This window comes from Camelus dromedarius, chromosome 32, assembly GCF_036321535.1.
Source record: "Camelus dromedarius isolate mCamDro1 chromosome 32, mCamDro1.pat, whole genome shotgun sequence".
Lineage (NCBI taxonomy): Eukaryota > Metazoa > Chordata > Mammalia > Artiodactyla > Camelidae > Camelus > Camelus dromedarius.
The window spans coordinates 7891850-7911618 of NC_087467.1; the positions used below are offsets into that span (position 1 = coordinate 7891850).

Sequence of the window (19769 nt, forward strand, 5' to 3'; positions counted from 1 at the left end):
TTTATGAGCCTTAGCTCCCTAATAAGCAGTTCTGTTCCTTGACCTGCTGTGCTTAACTTGTTCATCTCTGTATCATCCGCTGTGTCTTAGGCGGTACCATTAGGTGCTCGGGAAAGCTGCTCGGTCCATGTTCAATTCAATTGAATTGAAGTTGTTGAATGAAAGATGAGTGAATGAGTGGACATTTACCAATGTGCTACTTTGTAGCGGAAACTAATTGGATGGTAAGCCATTGTGTATTATGTGCTCTGTGTTCCACAGTACTCTGTAGTTGGTATTTCAGTTTTACAAACATTATAATGAGCTTAACTAGGTCCCATTTGTTTATTTTTGCTCTTATTTCCATTACCTGGGTAGACTGCTCTACGAGAACATTGCTAAGATTATGTCAGAGAATGTTTTGCTGACAAAAGGTTGAATCCACAATAAACACGTTTCATTACGTGTGTATTATATCCTGTGTGTTAGGCACTGTACTAACTTGTAAACTCCTTGATAACAGAGACAGTGTTGAATCTATCTCCGTATCTTTGGGCTTGATGCAGTTCCTAACATAAGTGCTCATTAAGTATATTTCTTGAATAAACTTGTAACTCAATGTACCTTACTTCATGGAATTCTAACAACTGCCCCGTGATAGATTATTTTTCCTAGTCATAGTTTATTGACTGAACATCAGTTTTGCTATTCATAAAAATAGAAATAATGATATTTGGCAGAATGAGTGAGGCTCAGAGGGATTTAAGAGCAGACTGCAGGTAGCTGATTACACAGTAGCATCCAGATCTGTCTGACTTAGTTGCTGAACTGTCACTTTATTTCACTGGTGTCTACAAATGAAGCTACCTGGTCCATAGACGGGGTCCCTTAGGAGCTGCAGTTTTTCACACTGTAACAATTTTGTGTTCCAGCATAGATACACCATTTGGGGGGGTCATAAGATATGCATATCATCCAAGCTGCAAAATTCTGAAATTATGTATTTTATAAAGTAACAGGATTAGAAGAAATCACATTAATTTAGGGCCCTACTGAAACTGAATCATTTGTTTTCATTATTTTGAAAAAAAATGCATTCTACTTAAAAATCTCGGGTGGGTGTCACAGTTGCTCCCAATCTGGCGTGATTAAGCTATACTTAAACACTGGACTCCAGAGCATCAGCAAGTTAACCCATGAACAAAAGCTTATATTCGTGATTTCTTTTTACTTTTTTTATAATTATAAAAACAGACAAACAAACAACCCTGCAGCATCCTAGATGTGTAACAAAAGTTCAGGAGACCAAAACCGGAGTAGTTTGTTGGTTTGATGGAAGGTTTTACATGCACATAGAAGGAAAGACACATTTACATTGTGCCAACAGCAGTCACATCTCAAATCCCCAATTAAAATGTGACTTTTAAACTCCACCATCTCCATGTGACTGTTTAGCCATCTGTTTAATGAAACACGCACCAATGATTCGGGCTTGGATAATTATTACAGTAAGAACAGTGCTGGGGGGAGATCAGCTCATCCCAGTTAAGAATGACAGTTAATTATGAAGAGATAATTAATGTGGACTAGTTAGCAATATCTCACATCCAGGAGAGGAATAGGTAACAAATCTCAATCTTGGTATATAGATCGTGTAGAGTGTGAGATTATGTACATTTTTGAATCATTTTTAAATCGTCTAAGGTATACACTGAGTAGTATGTTCACTGAGCCACATTCAATCAGAAGTGTTGTTTTTCATAAATTATCTATTGAATTCTCTGCATTTGATTCTGTTGTTGCAATAGTATTATCTCAAGTTACTACAATGGAAGAGTTTGTGTCTTATGGCCACTGTTACTGGTGTAAGAGGGGATCTTCAGTATTTATCCCCTGCTGGAAGCTCTGACTATAGCCCTGAGCACATTGCCAGGAAGACACTAAGGCAGTACTACGAAAGTAAGCTCTCCGCTGTTAAACGTGGGGAAGGAGAGTTCCCATGAAGGTGGTTCTGAAAACTCGCACTAAGTCACTGTTTTAAATTTCTCTGTGGTAAAAGTGCTTTTATAAGGAGCAAAATGGATTAATTTCCTTCTCACTATCTTGGTCTAAGTACTTTTAAGCTGTGAAGTAGATAGTAGCCAAACTATGGAGGAAAAATAAGCAAAAACCTTTGATACTGAGTCTCCTGTAACCAGGCACAGCATAACTGAGCTCTGTGTGGGCTGATTACTGGCTCGGTGATATTAGAACCAAGGGGATTTGTACCAGGACTGCCTCACAGGAGAAAAAGAACTTTCCTACGCCTGGCTCCTCGTTCTCACTCTGGACGTGAGACTAAGCTGTGTTATGTGTTTTATGGACAGTCATTTCTTGGCCCTTCTGGATGCTACAGCATGAAAATCTTGTGACTCTAGATTGCATCTGTTTAGAACACGTGATGGAACTTAGATAAGTTCCATTTTATTGTTGTTCTATCAGTAAAGAAGTGTTTTAAAGAATCAATAGGAAAATATATTGGGAGGATTTCGATCACTTTAAGAGAAGGATTTTAGGAAGATCCTAATATATTCTTTGCTTAAATGCAAAATGGAGTTCACTGTCAGTGTCTTCCTCTGTAGGAATGCGTAATACTTAAGAGCCGTAACTTTCTTCACACTCACTGAGGCCTTAGTTGTAAAATGAAAATAAACTTTACCAGGGATTACTATTCCCAGTTTATCATCAGACGTAAATATGAATTCCGGTATTTCCACATTCATACCTGTATGATCTTAGGCAAATCATATAGGACTTTAATTTGTTTTTTCTTCAAAATGAGTGATTATAAGTACTTTTATCAAAGGTTTTTTTTTTTTTTGGAAGAATAAGTTAGATAACAAATCGAAGATTTTTGTGTTAATGCCTGAACATTTAATCACTCAGTGTGAGTTAAGTATTATTAACATTTGTCTTAAAATTACCTTAGGCTGAACAGAACTAGTTTTCTTCTTGGGGTTACATATTTTATTCTGTATTTAGGATATTGCAAATTCTTTGAAAAGCACATATACATCTATTAAACTGTCATATAGGTTTTATTCATTCATTCTGCCCTTTTCTCCAATGAACTTGAATCATGATTGAATTATATAATTGTAATACAGCCCTGTAAAGGGCTGTCTGTGGTCTGTTTTTATTTTAGCTGGCCAACAGTTTTTGTATGTAAGGGTTCTTCCCTAAAATATTTTCTATTATTAACAGTAAGTGATGTAAAAGCGCTAAGTGTATGGCAGAATTCAGGAGAGCAGATGAGTTGAGAACTAGGAGTCAAGAAACCTGGCTTCTATATCTAACTCAGTTTGTCCTTAAACGAAAGTTCCTTCAGACTTTAGAAACTTGTGCTGATTTATATGACCATTTACAGTTACCAGATTATGATTCTGTAATAAACTCAGAACAACTCTATTTTCAAAATGATACTGTTTAACTTCTGGCCATGTCTAATCGTGTATCTTTGTTTCTATTCATCTTTCCCACTTCCTAGGAAAGAGTGCAGGATGGCTTTATCTTAAAGTTTGATTTTTTTTCCCCCAAATCTTGAAATAATTAGGTTATCCAATGACCTTAAAAAATATCTAGCTCCCCTCAGCCAGGACATTATTCTGGTTTCTGACAAGACCAATTAAATATATCCAGAAAAAAATCCAACTCTGTAATTTTCTCCAAAAAGGAAACTATATAAATTATTATGCACAACAACTTCTACTGTCTTGGTAAAAGTCATTTTCCATTTTGTTTTTAAATATTAAAAAAGAATTTGAAAGGAAACGCTACCAACTTAGTTTAATTAAAGAGATATTTTTTACCTTGTGCTCTCTCTGTTCAACAAACTTTCAGGCGTTTAAGGATTTTGTGTGTTTATTACTACAATTTAATCAGCTTAATAAAGTTCCACAGCTTTATATATTCCTAATTTGGAATAGAGATGCCAGACAAAGAGAGAGAATAAAAATAACAGAGAATAGAAATATGTCTCTGAATTACAGGTGTTTATCAATAATTAGATAAAGAAATGGAGGCCACTGATATTTTATTTAGCTTCTGTTAATTCAGTCCCTAGAGCCAGATAAAGGGTCTAATGATGTAGCTTACAAAGGTGTGAGCTCTCACTTTGTTTGAATAATGCTAGCTACAAATAAATAATTTTTCTCTTTTCATAAGGAAATCTTCTTATTCCTATTTTTCCTATAATACCTTAGTCTCACAACATAATTCAGTTGAGAAGGACATCATGTCCCCACTTTCCATGGGGTTTAGATTGTAATTTTGAGCCACACTGTGGCCATCTTTTAATGAAACACTGATTTGTGTAGTTTAATGTATTTTCAGTTCTGAGCTAGAAGATCTTATTCGTATTTAGTGAAGTACAGAATGAAATGAAGACGCAATATGCATTTTGAAATTATATATACACCTTAATGACAACTTTTAGTTTTTTTATGTTTACCTCATTGACCCTCCTCTCTGTTCCCAGCATGCAGTCCTGGCTTTGTAATTTCCTTCTCAGAACGTTTTTGTTGCATTCTTCCTGCTACCTCAGAGGCCTCTCTTCTCATTCTTTGGCAAAAAAAAATAACATTCCAAACATTCTAATGCTTTATTGTCAAAATTGTCTAGCCACCATTTCCGTCATCCCGCAGGGTTCGCAGGTGGAGACCGCACCCTGTACCTTTCCCACCTCTGGTCTGCAGAGGGTACTTTGAAGCTAGGAGCTTGGGGAAGTTGGCTGAGGCAGCAGCAGAAATTGCCTCCTAGTTCAAGTAAGGTCAAAGCCTGGACTTTCTTTAAACTGCTCAGATTCCACCGAGGAGTCTCTGTGAAAAAAAACTGTGGTCTGAATTTAGCTGTTCTAGAATACTGTGTGAGATATAAATGCGATGGTTCAGTTCGCTAAAGCACATTTTACGTGCCACAGTGAGCAGAATGAATCAAGTACAATAAAGGCAAACTCACGTTCCTTTACAAAAGACGATGAAAAGATCTCTATTAATTTGGAGGCCTTATGTTTGTATAGCATCCCTTCATATTTTGGACTGAGACTTTGAAAACCCCCAAGTAGCATGCCACTGTGTGTGCTAGATTCTTAAAAGAATCTTGTAATTTCCTATCTTGCTATCTCATCTAGTTTAATTTTTACGTTACTTCTATCGTTTGCTTATCTTCATTAAAAAAACTGATGTCGTTAAGTACTTCGTCTTTCAGTTAGATGACTTTGCATGTTAATTATGGGGAAAAAAAATGGCAAACTTTTCTGATGATCACAAATGGTAGGAAGAATCACAATCTGTAGTGAATTAGGAGCTTAGTTGGGGGGTTAATTAATTTCTATGTGGGCTCCATAGGAGGTGCATTCCCAGCATGTACCTGTTAGGTTAATATTATTAACTCATATTTTACAAATAGAGCAAAACATGTAGGCAACATACATCTCATGTCTAAAACACCAAACTTTTGTTACATCAACATTGTTCTAGGACTAACTTTTTACTTTATATTTAAGCTAAAGTAAGGATTTTTTTTTTTAAGTTTTTAATCACATCAGTTGTGTCACAACTCAGGCTGTGAATATTCATAGTATTTCATATTACGATTGTTTGACATGGTCTGAGTGTCTGTCAGTTTTTCCAGCTGTTTCAGCCCTGTCACTTGTTTCTGTTTTGTTTCGTGCATTGTCACATGTTAAAAAAAAAAATTAGAGGACTTGTTTTATTTGCGAAACGCGGTCAGCAGTCTGACCACTGCCAGTTCAAACTCCAGCTCGGTGGCCCAGATGAAACCCTAACGGAGCCCTGGGAATGAGTGACGGAGCTGGGCAGCAACTCCAGCCTGAGCCTCTAACTAGCTTTCATGATTCATCTCTGCGATTTCCATTTCCTCTTTCTATCGGAATAAGTTCACTTGAAATGAATGGTTTCTCCTACACATCCTATGAGATCTTCTGAGGATAGCATCGGTCTGTCAGTGATACTGTTAATAATTTTGTCATGGTTTTTTTTTCTCTCTCTCTTTTTCTTTTAGTCTCGACCTATTCCTTCCCACCTTACCTCAGCAGTTGCAGAGAGTATCTTGGCTTCAGCCTGTGAGAGTGAGAGTAGGAATGCCGCCAAGAGGATGCGCCTGGATAGACAGCAGGTACTGGGGAGTCGCGGGGGCGGGTGACCACTGACTGTACTGCAGATGCAGCAAAATTCATCTGATTTATGCACGAGGGCGGAGTCTCTGCCATGGGTTTGCAGTACACAGAGATAGCGTTTTTCTGTCTTTGTGATATGAATGTAAGCTTGAAAATGCAGGTTCGTGAGATCAGTGGTGTTGTAAGGACAAAAATTTTCTCCAATGAAAAACGGACAGTTGTAAAATTAATGAGTTATAATTCTCTTTCGTATCCAATTTGAAGGTTAATGACTTATTTAAGTAAGAGGCTCTCACTGATCATTTACAGTAGTTTTGGAAATTTACCTGATCATTGATGATAGTGACCTGATTGCGTTCTTTTGGGGTGAAAATGAACCTCTTTTAATTTCCTCTGGTCTACTGCCCAGTGTTGATAGATTAGACAGGGAATGGGGAGAACACAGTGTAACTTTGAAAGACTAGAAAGCCATAAAACAGGGATATAAAATAATGAAAATCTATAACCTGCGCTTACTTTCTCATTAATACTTCATTTGTATAACCATCAAGTTTCATCTTCCTGCATCTCGTTTCCAAGGTTGTGTACCCACGTGGTGTGGATGAGTATTTTTTTGTGCGTTGTTCACTGATGTTTCACTCAGTTTTTCCCTTGATTTATTTGCATCTGCCTGTCTCCTTCTCATGTTTGGAATGTTTTTCTCTGTTTTCTTTTTCTCTCTATCCCTGTTTCTTAATTATCCATAATAATACAACTAAATTATAATTATAATAATATGAAGTGTTCCACATACAGGACGCTATATTCTGACTTTTTAAACTATTTTTACAACAGATGATCTAGGTGCTTCGCTTTTCTCATTGAGGCTGGGATGAGGAGACTAAATTGTTAGCCCATGTTTTTTGTGAACCAATGAGCTTCAAAGAAGGGAACAAAAGCTTTTCCATCCCACGCTTGTCCTGCAGCCTCAGCCAGGGGCGAGGGCAGCAGCCCACTGCCTCGTCGGCAATCAGATGACACAGAGCTGAGGTCCAGTCCGAACGCATTATGGAATGTAGTCAGCTTTTCTTCCCTTTCAGCAGAAAAGTCTGGAATTTTTATGTTACCTCAGACACTCTTTCTCACTTGGACAGTTCAAAAAGATGGGCAAAGTCAGACTTCACATGTATAAATTCTATGGCACGCTCAAATGAAAAGATGATCTTTTTCTCGGTCTTTCTTATTTAGATGTTATATCATTACTAATTCCTTAAAAACAAATAGGCCTCAGTGTTTTAGGGGACAAGTCATTTAACCTGAGAGACAGGCAGAAAGTGAGAGGTTAGAACCAGCCCCTTGTGAGTGATGGATCTGCCACTGGCGTGTATGTGTTGTTTTTGAAGGACGACGCGTGTTTTACTCGTAGGCCTGTGAAGTTTCTGAATCATGGGAGGGTTTCTTTGGTTTCTTTTCTCTGTTCAGTTCTTGCAGTTAAATTAGCTTGTAGTTTTCTAGATGGAAATCACACACCACCAATGGTTAAAGGCTTCCTCAGCCATTATCACAGCAGATCCAGCCCTCAGAAAGGACGACGCAGTGTGAGTGCTGGGTGACAGTTTTTGCAGTGACTGGGGCAGATGGGACATCAGTGCTAAGCTGTGATGTAGTGCCTTTGACTCTGTTGAAAAGAACACCATAGGGGAAAAGGGGAAATGGTGTGTTAGTTGCTTGTGACAATCATAAAAGGTGAGTAAGCAGGAGGAGAAAATACTGAAAACTGGTGCATTGCTAAGTTACAAAAGAAAATCACTGTTAGTAAACCAGCAGGAAACCATTGGCCCAAGACCTAAAAATATTTCGTAAGCCCAGAGCTACTGTGTTTTCTGTAGTACTGGTGAATTCCCTGCCACCTGTATCTCTTCATGACTTTTCCTTTGCTCTGTAGGGTCTCACTGAGTGGGCACGTTCCTAAAAGAAACATAATTGGAGCTATAAAGGGTGAGAATAGAGCCACACCAGCATGCTGGCAATTTTAACACAGACGTTTTATTTTGTTGTAATGCATTTGAAGACTGTCTAATACACCACCGTCAAGACGGTTTTGAAACAGGCGGCTTTTCTTTTGTATTTCCTGCTGTATTTTTATGTCATTTGGGTTACATGTCTAAGCTTTCACAATCACATAACCGAGAGAAACATTTTTCGATAGGATTTTACGCTTAAATGTAAACATTGCGATAGTAACTGAGATATGGCTTGAAATCTAGTTCTGTGATCTTCCAGCCCGCACTCCCATACCCCTGCTCTCAGTCCTCCCTGTTTTTACTCCACATTTAGCATTTGTCTTTCTTCTATAAAGTACGTTGGAGAAAAACAACCGTACCTTTGGGTGTTCCAGCATGTGTCTCAGCATCGCCCTTCATCCAAGGGAGAAAATACACTATGGAGGAGAAACAAAGTACCATTTAGAGTAGTTCTTGGAATCCATTGTGTTTCCTCTGGAACAGGTATAATTTTAAACAATTGAGATGGAATATACTCCTCAAGTCACCTAACTGCAGTGGGACTTACTTTCCTCATTAATCATGGCATTAACAGCAGCAGAAATACTGATGGGTGCAACCCTGTGCGAGGGGGGTTTACGAGCCTATTTTGAGTAACAGTCTTGGCTTTTAATGAAGTGGAGACACGAAGGCTTAGAGCTCTGAGGTCAGAGGTGCTCAGGCTGGAGCCCCACTTGGATCTAATCCTTGTGCTTTTTAAAATCATGTTTATAGTAAAATTAAAAAAAAAATCTTTTCAGACATACAGGCTTATTTTTGATAATTTTGGAAATAGAGAAATGTAGAAAGAAGAAATACAATTTAATCGTAATTCCACCATTTGGTTTTATAGTACAATTCTTCCTACTGCTTTTTCTATGCACAATGTTCTGTTTTAAAAAGGAACATAGCATCATATTGTGTTCCTCCATGTAGCTTAATGCTGTGAATATTTACTGTGTCACTATAAGCTTATAGTTTTTTTAAAAAAAAAAGCCAATTAATACTCCATCATGTAGTGTTTTCTAAATTATTGTTGATTTTGGTTTTTTTTTCTACCATACTTTTCTATGAAAAAGGTGTCTTGCCCATTATTTCTTCAGGATAAATCATGAGAATTGGGTCAAAAACCAGCAAAGTTTTTGTAGCTTTTGATATTCATCAGGTCCATGCCCTTAATTTCTACCTTATTCATATAAAAATAAGGATTTTTGCTTGTTTTATAAACATATACCTATTTAAGGCTCATTTTAACTTCTAGGAATCTTTGATTCTTAACCAGTGGTTCCTAAACCTCTCAAACATAATGTGTCTTTTTATGATAAACACTGTGAAATGTCCCATTTTTGATCCTAAAATACAATTTATAGTTAACATAAATTATGCTTACAATTTAAATATATATAATGTCTTTATTTTAATATAAATAATAGATTATTTATTTAACAAGTAATGTATAATCAAAGAACATGTACTTTGGGAATATCGGGATTCCACATCACTAGAAGATACAAGGAAGTCATAAGGAGCTTGTCCCTGTCCCTCAGATCAATGAGGAAGCAACAGCCACAACTATCCTCTGATATGTGTATGTCAGGACAGCTCATAGCATTTGGTGGCATGAACTTTCCAAATGGTGAAAAACTATTGGTAAAGTTCCAAACAAAACAGAGCACAGCAGTGCCTTGATTTACCTGGTAGCGTATTCCTAAGACAATTCAACATGTATTTCATAGCGTGCACAAAAAACTTTGTATTTACACTTAAAATGCAATTAAACTTTAGGCTCAGAAATTCCACTGAAGCTTTGACCTACAAAAATATCCAGCAGGACTTTTAAAAACTCACAGGGGAACAGGGACAATTCTTAGTCGATTGGAACTGCCTGGAACATGTCAGAGGTTCCGATAAGCTGATCCCCCACCCGCTTCTTGCCTTTATCACGGGACGAATATTTTCCAAGTGTCCCCTAGGAGTCATAATACTCTCTTTGAGAAGCACTGCTATGGACACACTAGTCTACGATTTGAATACAGGAATGAGAATCATAACATTCTCAGATCTATTCCTTGGTGGTGAACTCATGACTCAGTTACTCCCATTTTGAAGAGACTGGCCTTGAGGTTCAAACCCCACAATTTTCCACAGGCTTTGCACTCCTTGTGTTAAATGAATTCTCCCTCCATCCTTTTTTCTACCTTCCACTTACTTTTTGTTTTTAAACTTGCCAAAGCCTAGAAGTAAAAATTATGCGGTATAAGATAAAAATAACTTAGCCAGTCCCTTTGGTTTAATTTTATTTCTTTGCAAGGATAAAGCAGTTAAGTGTCAATGGCCATATCAGTTATGTCCCCAGTGAAAAAACTAAGCCACGTATAATTTCTAATTCCACTTTTATTCCTGGAGTGTAATTCCATTTTGTATTCATCTTTCAACTATTTTTAAGTATCTCTTGAGACTGCAGTTACATTCTTTTCTAATTTGAAAGTCACCATTAATTAGATCACCATGTTATACATTTACAATAAGGATGTCACCACATCCAACATTATACAAATATGCCATAAATAGATAAGACCCAAGAAAATTCAAAAATGTGTGTTTTTTATCAGTTTCAATCATTCATAAACATGCTGCTTGCACAGTCACCGCTGGAAGTTGTGACTAGGTGTACACTGAGCCATCTACTCACTCACGTGGTCTCCAAAATGCCTGGCAATGTCTAAAGTAATCATATCTCAAAGGAGGAGAGGGAAATAGCTCACACAAATGGATATTGAATCATGACCTTAAATTCATGAGCACCAAGGGGTAGACAAATTAGTAAACCAATCCAGAAAGACTTGATTATAATCTCACTACTGCAAACCTACCATCAAACCTCTATTTTATCAGAGCAGACTCTGTAAAGGTTATAATCACATTTGAAAATAATATAAATAGGGAATTATGGAAAAATATATTTTCCATTATATATTTGTAAACATGAAGAAATTTTATAAATATAAAAACTAAAGAAAAGTAAATATATATGTATATACCAAATTAAAGCATTTCACAGATATATAAATATTTCTTATAGATAATTATAATGAATATTTATTATTCTAATTTAAAAATTTGAGTTCATTGTGCACATTATATAATAGTTGAGAAACACAGTAAAATAGTTTTACTGGACTTTTTATTTGCTCTGTAGGGAAGAATATTTGACCTGTATTCTGTTGGGGTATTTTATGAGCAAGATAATTACTTTAGGAATCTATATTCCTTCAGCATTAGCTTAATAATGTGGCTGGACTTCAATATGTATTATTTCCAACTTCAGTTTTTGCAAGATAACTTTTTAATGGCAAAAGTTTCCATTTTTTATTTTTTCTAAGGCTTTTGAAAGGTAGATCCATAAATATTTCATGTATCTGTATCAGCTACAAATATAATTAATAGGAGAAAAGTACTTCTGAATAGCCCTAAAGTAGTTTATTTAGCAAATATTCATTATAGGGAAGACATTTTGCTTGTACAGAGGCCACAAAACAAGGATGGGGGGAACCATTGCTGAGGATTTACCAGTTACTAGATTTACTTACAATGATTTGCTACTGAGTGGATATTTTTATTCTCATTTGCAGATGAGTGAAACACAGTATCTTTCCTCTAGGAACTCACACTCTTATTAAAGATAAGTGAAATTAGCATGCTAGAATTTGCAAGGGTGTGATCAGACTGTTGTGAGAGCCAGAGGAGAGTACTCCTAATTCTGCCTGAGAAACCCAGGAGGGCTTCCCAGAGGGAGCACTATTTGGGCCAGACCTTGAGAAATGACGGAGATTTTGAGAAACAAAGAAGCTAGAGGATGGTATTCCAGACACGTGGAACATTTCCAAACATGAAAGTTTCTTGAGTATGAAAACAGTGATCTCTTGTGAGGGAAACTTGAGAAGAAATAAAAGTAGCAGGGATTGGATGTGAAGGTTTAAACTAGATTGTGGCATTTCACATGCTCTGTTAAATTACTTGGACTTTAAGGATGTGCCAGAGATGAGTGGGGAGGAGAGTGGCACGTCCAGTTTATAGGAAGCTTCAGAACCCGAGAGACCATGAAGTGTAGACATACTAGGGGCAAAGGTGAGGTCCCAATTCAGCAAGAATTACTTTCTCTATCACCTGCATTTCAGATTTGCCATTTAAATGTGACAATATTTAAATCTGAGCCAATGCCAAAAAGTAATTATGAAGATTAATCAGCTACAAGGTGTTCCTAAGTTAAAAATGAGGGATTTGGTAATACTCCTCTTCCAGGCGACAATGTTAGCTCAGATAATGAGGAATCAAAGTTCAATGTTCTGTAGTTTCTACTTAGGTAACTGTAGACAAAGATTATTCTTTCTATTGTAAATATTTTTCATCTTTTTCTCTTTTTTTTTGATGTCTCCAAAAACTGACATTATGATTTTCATCAAACGGTGACTTTTTATCTTTTCTTCTTAAATTGAGAGTAAGGCTACTCCTGTATAAAATTTTCCTTAGTGTATTTATTTTCCTTATATAACGATGTATCAATTTATGTCTGAGTAGTGACATACAGTGTGAGATTCTATTGGTCTCTCAATAATACTATGAAGCAGGTGGATCACATGCTTTCCCTTTTATGGATGGGGAGTCTGAATCTGAGAAACTTTCTTTTGAGAGTCATCTATGGGGTTTGAGGGGAAGCTGGGAATAGCCACAATTTCTGATTTTTTTTTTTTTTTTGTCTCTCTGTTACTCATTCTGCTTTACTTCATTAAGAATTATCCCACATTTGTATAGATATCTTTTTTTTTAATTTTTAGGTACATAACTTTGGCTTAGGATGTTATTAATTTTAAGTGGGTAAAAGTCAGGATATGAGTAGGTGGTTTGAATTCAGAGAGAGAAATTCAGCATAATATGTTGATACACTTTTTGATGCCAAAGTCAGGGGAACATATGGTTTACTGGATTCTCCATGAAGACAGCATTTTTGTTAATAATATTTATTTTAAAACCAGTTATTTTAGACTGAGCAGAGAAATGAAGAGTCTGACATATTTGGTTTATGCCAAATACATTCATTTTTATCATTTAGTTCCCATAATTTGTTCATTCCTTGTCCTGTCTTTTCTCTTTAATCTAACCACTTTAAAATCCATTAGTTACCCTGAAACAATAATTCTACATGTATTGGGGAAATTTAGCCCTAGTCACAAATTTATTATGAAATTAGATAATATAATAGCTTGACAAATTGGGCTATACCTCCTATAGGGATTTATGATGTTTGACATGATGACTCAGGGGGTAAATACAGTGAGCCCAGGGGCCTCAAGAAATACGTGTTCTCTCAGTCACTCAGCACTTGGGGAGAGCCGAGGGATCCTGCAGAGCTGGGTATTCTGGGTAGCTGTGGGTTAATCTTAGTTAAAAATAAATTTACTTTAATTTTTAGTGGCAGTATTTCTAAAGTATCAATGCATCTTCATTTCATGACATAAATCTTTGCATCATAACTTTGTTTTTGTTTTAAGTTTTTATTGATGTAATGTATATCTCTCTACACAAATCATGATTCTACAAATTGATGCACTGTCACAAGGTGGACATTTCTGTGTAACATGCTTTTGTTACATGTAAGTTAACTTTTAAAGATGGATTTTGTCATTCGTGTTTACTCAGGATTGTGTGGCGCTGACATTAGAGCTTTAGCTATAGGCCTGAGGCTGGCAGATCGGATGATGGAGCAGGTGACCCTCTAACATCCGTCCTAGAGAAAACTCCCTGAGGCAGGTCAGCTTGCTTTATTGGTAATTTGCCTCTTTCTCATGATGATAATGGGGCTTGGCTTTCTGATAGATCTTTACCTGTTACCTTTGCTGAAATGGACCCATCTCTTATATAATCTCTCACCCTCAAAAAGAAGCCTCATCTTTCTTGTGCCATTAGTGTTCTTTGCCTTGTCAACAATATTAAATTTTTGTTTGTTTGGGCTTCAGCAATCCGATGGCCTCTCAACGTCTGCAGGACAGTCTGTATTTGTTCTTATTCACGCCCTGTCAAAAGAATGCAAGGAAAACAACCTCTCTCTGCTTTAGAAGTTTATGCAACGCTCTCTTCTAAGAGCCCTTAACTGCACTCTTTCATCAAGAGGAAAATGATGTTTATGTAGATCAAGAACCAAGTCACATTGATTTTTAAACTCCTTCTAATGTTTTGCCTTGAACCACAAGCAAGATCAAAATAGCATTTTAAATGAAACAATTCAGTTGCAAGTCCAATGAGATTCCTACATTAAGATCAAACTACTCATTAAATCACTTCGCTGTTATATTCCATGTTCTTATTTTTCCTGGTTTCGTTGCTGGTTTTGTCATTTAAGAAAACACAATAGTGCGTCCCGGTCCTGATGCTCAAGGACCCTCAAGGAACTCCCAGCACATGGCAGGAACAGTCACTTTTTTTCATCTCTGAAATTTGAGACAGGCCTCCTATTCCCAAATCCTCTATGAAAATCTGAGTGAGATTTAATAGAAATCATGGTTTTGAGTTCTAGAAAGAGGGCAGAGAACAAAAGTACAAAAAGAGGTCAGTCATACTTGTAACTGTAAACTTAACTCATAAAATAAGAAGCCATAAGTGAAAAATGCATCTGAATCCCATAAGCATTACGATTTCCATCAAAAAGCAGCAATTAAAGTAAAGCTTTTTACTGTGTACCATTGTCTTTCCTGTTAGTTAGTTATTTTTGCTACATGATTGCTTTCAGGTGGGGGGACCTAAGACATTAGAGGAAGAATGTAGCCTTTGATTCAAGCCTTCGGAAAACAGAGTCTGGAAACTCAGAAGCAGGCCAGGTTTTCTATACACACGTGGGCATATACACAAAGTTGCTCTACTTGGGGATTGCGAATACATGGACAACTTTTCAAAAGAAGAGCCTCTTTTTCAAATTATTCAATTATCACTTTTGCTGTAGGATATAATGGTCCCAACAAAAAAATGTTAGAGCTACGGAGAATCTTACAGACCACTCAGTTCAATAAGCTTATTTTATAAAAGAAACAGGCCTGGAAAAGTTAATTTTTAGTTTAGATTTTTCCTTCCTTCTCTCTTTTTTTCTTCAGTGATTTCTCCATATTTCATTAAAGACAGAATTTCTCTTTAAAAAGAAGGGAAAAAAAAGACAATACAGGACAAAGAATTTAGCTCCCTTTTGATTTCAGCGTAATGTTCTGAGTAATGAAAATCAGAATGCTTCATAAATTTCAAATCTTAAGGCCATCATACATTCGTAGCATGCAAGAATTTGAATACTATTTTGGATGCAGAACTCAGAAGGTCACATCAGTTTAATTCAATTGCATTTTTCTATCATTTCTTGTTGCCTATGAAGCAAGTTTGAGAAGTCCAACGAAGCTGTCAAGCTTTGTATGTCTCCATAAGTGTGAGGGAAGTGTCCTTTCTAGGGAATGCTCAGTTACCTATGTGTTTTCTCTAATTCCTTATACACGATACTGCATTTGAGGTCGTTTTAAAAACCACAGAATCCTTCCTGTAGTTTTTTACATTAAATGAATTCCTTGAACTACAATGTATTTGATCATTCATATTCTAAGAACAAAATTTGTTGAAACTGTTTCAAATACCCAGATTCAGTTTTCAGTGCCAAGTTCTTTACCACTCAAAGTATCATCTCAACTATATTTGGGAAATAAATCAGGACATGGAAGGGAAGCACATCCTACATAATTATACTCGTGTTTGTGTGTTCCCGTACACCTTAATTTGAATGCACATAAATTTTCTCATTTAATTTTCTTCCCAAAACCCAGTGAGGTATACACATCATGACTATTCTTACTCATGACTAAAAACTACACGAATAGGAAAGGCAGTGTCTCATTGTCGCTCCTGCTTTGTTTCCATGTAAATGATACTTGGGGGATTTAGAGACATGTGAATGAAGAACAGAATTTTAAATCCTTGAAGCACTCCCTCTTTCCACCAGGATGTCCAGGCTGCTTGTCAGCCCCAGTTCCACTTGCGTGTTTGTTTGTACACCCATCTCAAAGCGCACCTGCTGTAAGGAGCACCTCGTGGATCAAGTCTCAGCCCACCAAGATAAGTCCTTTTCTAGTTCTCTGTGGAGCGAAGCCTGTTTTAGGACTTGATTATATACCTAGCTAACACTCCAAGTATCTTTTGGAGTATTGACTCTATAATTTTTTTTAATCGTTCTGTGGGTTTAAACTAGCTTTGCTTTCATCACTTTGAGCCCCCAAGATACCCAAGTTAACTAGGTATAAGGGTAAGCACTAAATAATTATCTAGGATGAGGTAAGCACTAAACAGATATACATATGTGATGACGTAGCATGGCAAAGAGTTCAGTTTGAGGAAAGGAAAGAACCTTTTAATGAGACACTTGCCAACCCAATAGGAATTCCAGCCTGAGAACAGTAATGTGTGGCCAGGCAGAGCAGGAATCATTGGAATTAATACCGCAATTTAAAATGGTGTCTGACAGCTTAGTGCATACAGTTTGAGCACCAAATCGGGAAAATTGCAAATATAATATGATAGGAAGGAAGGGCGTAGGCTGGGGAGACGATGAAGAATGTCTCAACATTTAGTTCTTTGAGCACTCTTGCTTTTCACTGTTCAGTGAGAAAAAGAAGGCAGCTATTAGATTTCTGACAAAGCAATTATAGCGAGACACAGATGCTGGGAGCTGACCTGACATTTGCCCTCGGGTAGTTGTCATAGCAGCAAGCTGAGCAGAGCAGCTGGATGCGAGAACTGCCGCAGCCTCAGGAGGAAGGTCCGCCCCCAGTGCCGCACGTCGGGACATCAACATACAAGCATGTATGTTACGCCTCCCTCAGTGGCTGCTGCCGCGCTCCTTATCTAACTTACGTACTCATTTCATACTCAGTTCATGTTTAAAGGCAAGGACAACCACGTGCCTTAGGACGATCTGCAGTGATGTATCTAGGGTATTGTTCCTTGGGGAGAAGTTTTAAAGTGTTGCTAACAAAAGAAAGGTTTAGATGCTGTAAACTGGATGCAATTTTTTTTTCTTAAGCTTCATCTGCTGCGTATATATACAGACGAAGCAAAAATACATAATTTTGCTTTTATTTACTCTTTGCTTATTCCGAAATATGTGTTCACCTCTATATCTGTGTCTTATATGCAAAAAAGAGCTATTTAAAGTTATCTATAAAAAGGTGGGTATATACGTAAATACAATCCATGGATTTAGATTAAATTGGTATGTCCACATAAAGGAGAGTGTATCTGTCAATATGTTAAAAAAAAAAAAAAAAGGCTTTGGGATCATTACTGGTTTATTCATTTGAGTTTGTAAAATACTGCTTTTTTGGTTTAGTAGGCTAAACTTGCTGTTAGTGTGGACGTGTTCTCCCAAAACTGAAGTCTTAAAAGCAATATTAAATTATATATCATTATACAGTCGTATTTTATAAACAGTTATAATTATTAATGCATGCATAGTCGCTAAACACTCAGATAACCTGTCAGCTGCATAATTTTTAGCAAATATAAGGTTTCTATTCCAGTAAGTAAAATATGTGCTAATCTTCTGTCTGAAGCAGAAAAGGAATAAAAATCCTAATGCTGTGTATGACCAACAGAGAACTTATTCTAAACCATGACCTTAAAGAATTTCTAAATATTTTCTAAATCATGACCTTACAGAATTGTGGAATAGGCGTCAGGAAAGGGTCATAAAAAAGTAATATACCCCCATCCATGAGGGTGTGTTATTTCTCTCTGTCAATATGTATTTCCACCATTCGGAGAAATTTAAAAATTGCATTTATTTCATTCAATCTTTTTGAACTGCTGCAAATATAAATAATGCTACTGACAAAGGAAAAATAGATGAACAATCTGAATAACAATAATTTATTTTTTGCTTAAAGCTTGAGGAAAATTAATATGACGTATTGACTCTGTAGTAATTTCAAACCAGCATTTCAGAAGTTACAAAAGGATGCATAGATAATAATCTTAGTGCATGATAAAATAATTTTAAGATTTCAAATCAAAGTTGAATTTTCTCTCTGTTATGAATCAGGTTGGAAATTAGGCGAGTTTTCCAAAAAAAAAAGCCTAGAAGCACAAATTGTTTGGACAGAAGAATATGTAAATGTTAAAATTTAGTGTATGCTCATGAACTTACCACTAAGAATGTGTTTAAAAATACAAAATATATGCACCTCAATGCACAAAAATTGAAGGTATATCCAATCTAATCTAAATCCATGGATTGTATATGAAGAGAGATGCTCTTCTGTATTATCTCCCTGGGAAAAAGTTAAGGAACATTTGTCTGATGTCTCAGCAGACAATGAGATAGAACTGACCAACCATCTCTATATTGCAATATGCAGCCTCAAAGTCCAAGTGCTAGAAAGTATCCACTGAGTGCACATTTAGAGACGAGGAACCTGATTTACTTTTTGGCTCAGTGATAACTTGAATTAGGAATTTTCAAATCATTTCATTCATTAAGTACTCAGTGAAACACCAGACCAAAAGCTTAACTTTAGTTTAAGAAGTGACCCAGGAGAGCATGATTTGGCGTTCACTGTCTGTTGAAAGCCACTGCAGGAGCGCAGTGCAAAGGACTGGGAGATCTAACACAGAGAAATCTCTTACTTGAAAGTGTTAGAAAAGTTAATGAAAAATGGTTTAAGCAAAAGGGAATTTATAAACTCAGGTAACTAAAACTTCTAGCAGTAGGGCCAGCTTTATATGTGGTTGATTTGTCTTATAGATACATAGGCGCTCTCTCACATCTCTTGGGTCTGCACCATCTTTGTTGTTTCTATTCTCACATAGGTTCTCCCTCATGGTAGCAATATGGCTGCAGCAGCTCCGGTTTTCCATCTTCCCCGTTGACTCTGATTGGGTTACACATTCTTCCCTGAAGCAGGTGCTGAGGTCAGGGGAGCAGAATATGCATGGGTGGCATGTTTTGGATGCATGGGTGTAGTCAGCTATGCAAAGCACATGGAATGAGAGTGGGAGAGGAAAGTCAGGTATAGTTACTAAAAGGGGGTTGGGCAGAGATGAATGCTGAAAGGCCAAAGGAAAATAGCGTTTGCTGTAGTGGGCTATATTCCTTTCCTGGGATCCCATGACAAAGTACCACTAACTCAGTGGCTTAAAACCACAGAAATTTATTCTCCCATGACTCTGCAGGCTACCAGAGTTTGTAGTGTACAAACTTAAGGCATTGGAAGGGCCATGCTCCCTCCAAAGCCTCTAGGGGAGGAGCCTTCCTTGCCTCTTCCAGTTTCTGGGCATCCCTTGGCTTGTATTACTGCCTCCATTGTCACATGGCCACCATCCCTCTCTGTCTATATCTCTTCTATTCTTATAAGGACATCAGTCTGCTGGATTAGGGCCCCCCCAATTCAGTGTGGTCTCATCTTAACTAGATTACAACTACACAAACCCTATTTCTAAATAAGGTCACATTAGTAGGCATCATGGCTTAGGGCTTCAACAAATGTTTTTAATGACACAATTCAACCTGTAATGTC

The 19769-nt window shown here is 36.9% G+C and overlaps 1 protein-coding gene across 9 annotated transcripts in view; it reads left to right on the forward strand.

Annotated features, from left to right (window-relative positions):
• NOL4 (nucleolar protein 4) overlaps positions 1–19769 on the forward strand; it is a 239867-nt gene that overhangs the window by 170284 nt on the left and 49814 nt on the right. For 7 of the 9 annotated variants that reach the window (XM_064481518.1, XM_031438989.2, XM_031438990.2 and 4 more), the window contains one exon: positions 6040–6153. The exons of 1 other annotated variant lie outside the window; for it this stretch is intronic. In XM_064481518.1, coding sequence (XP_064337588.1) covers positions 6040–6153 — 114 coding nt within the window. Of the gene's footprint in view, positions 1–6039; positions 6154–16201; positions 17257–19769 lie in introns of those variants that run through there. One more of the 9 variants, XM_064481514.1, reaches the window with a different exon arrangement.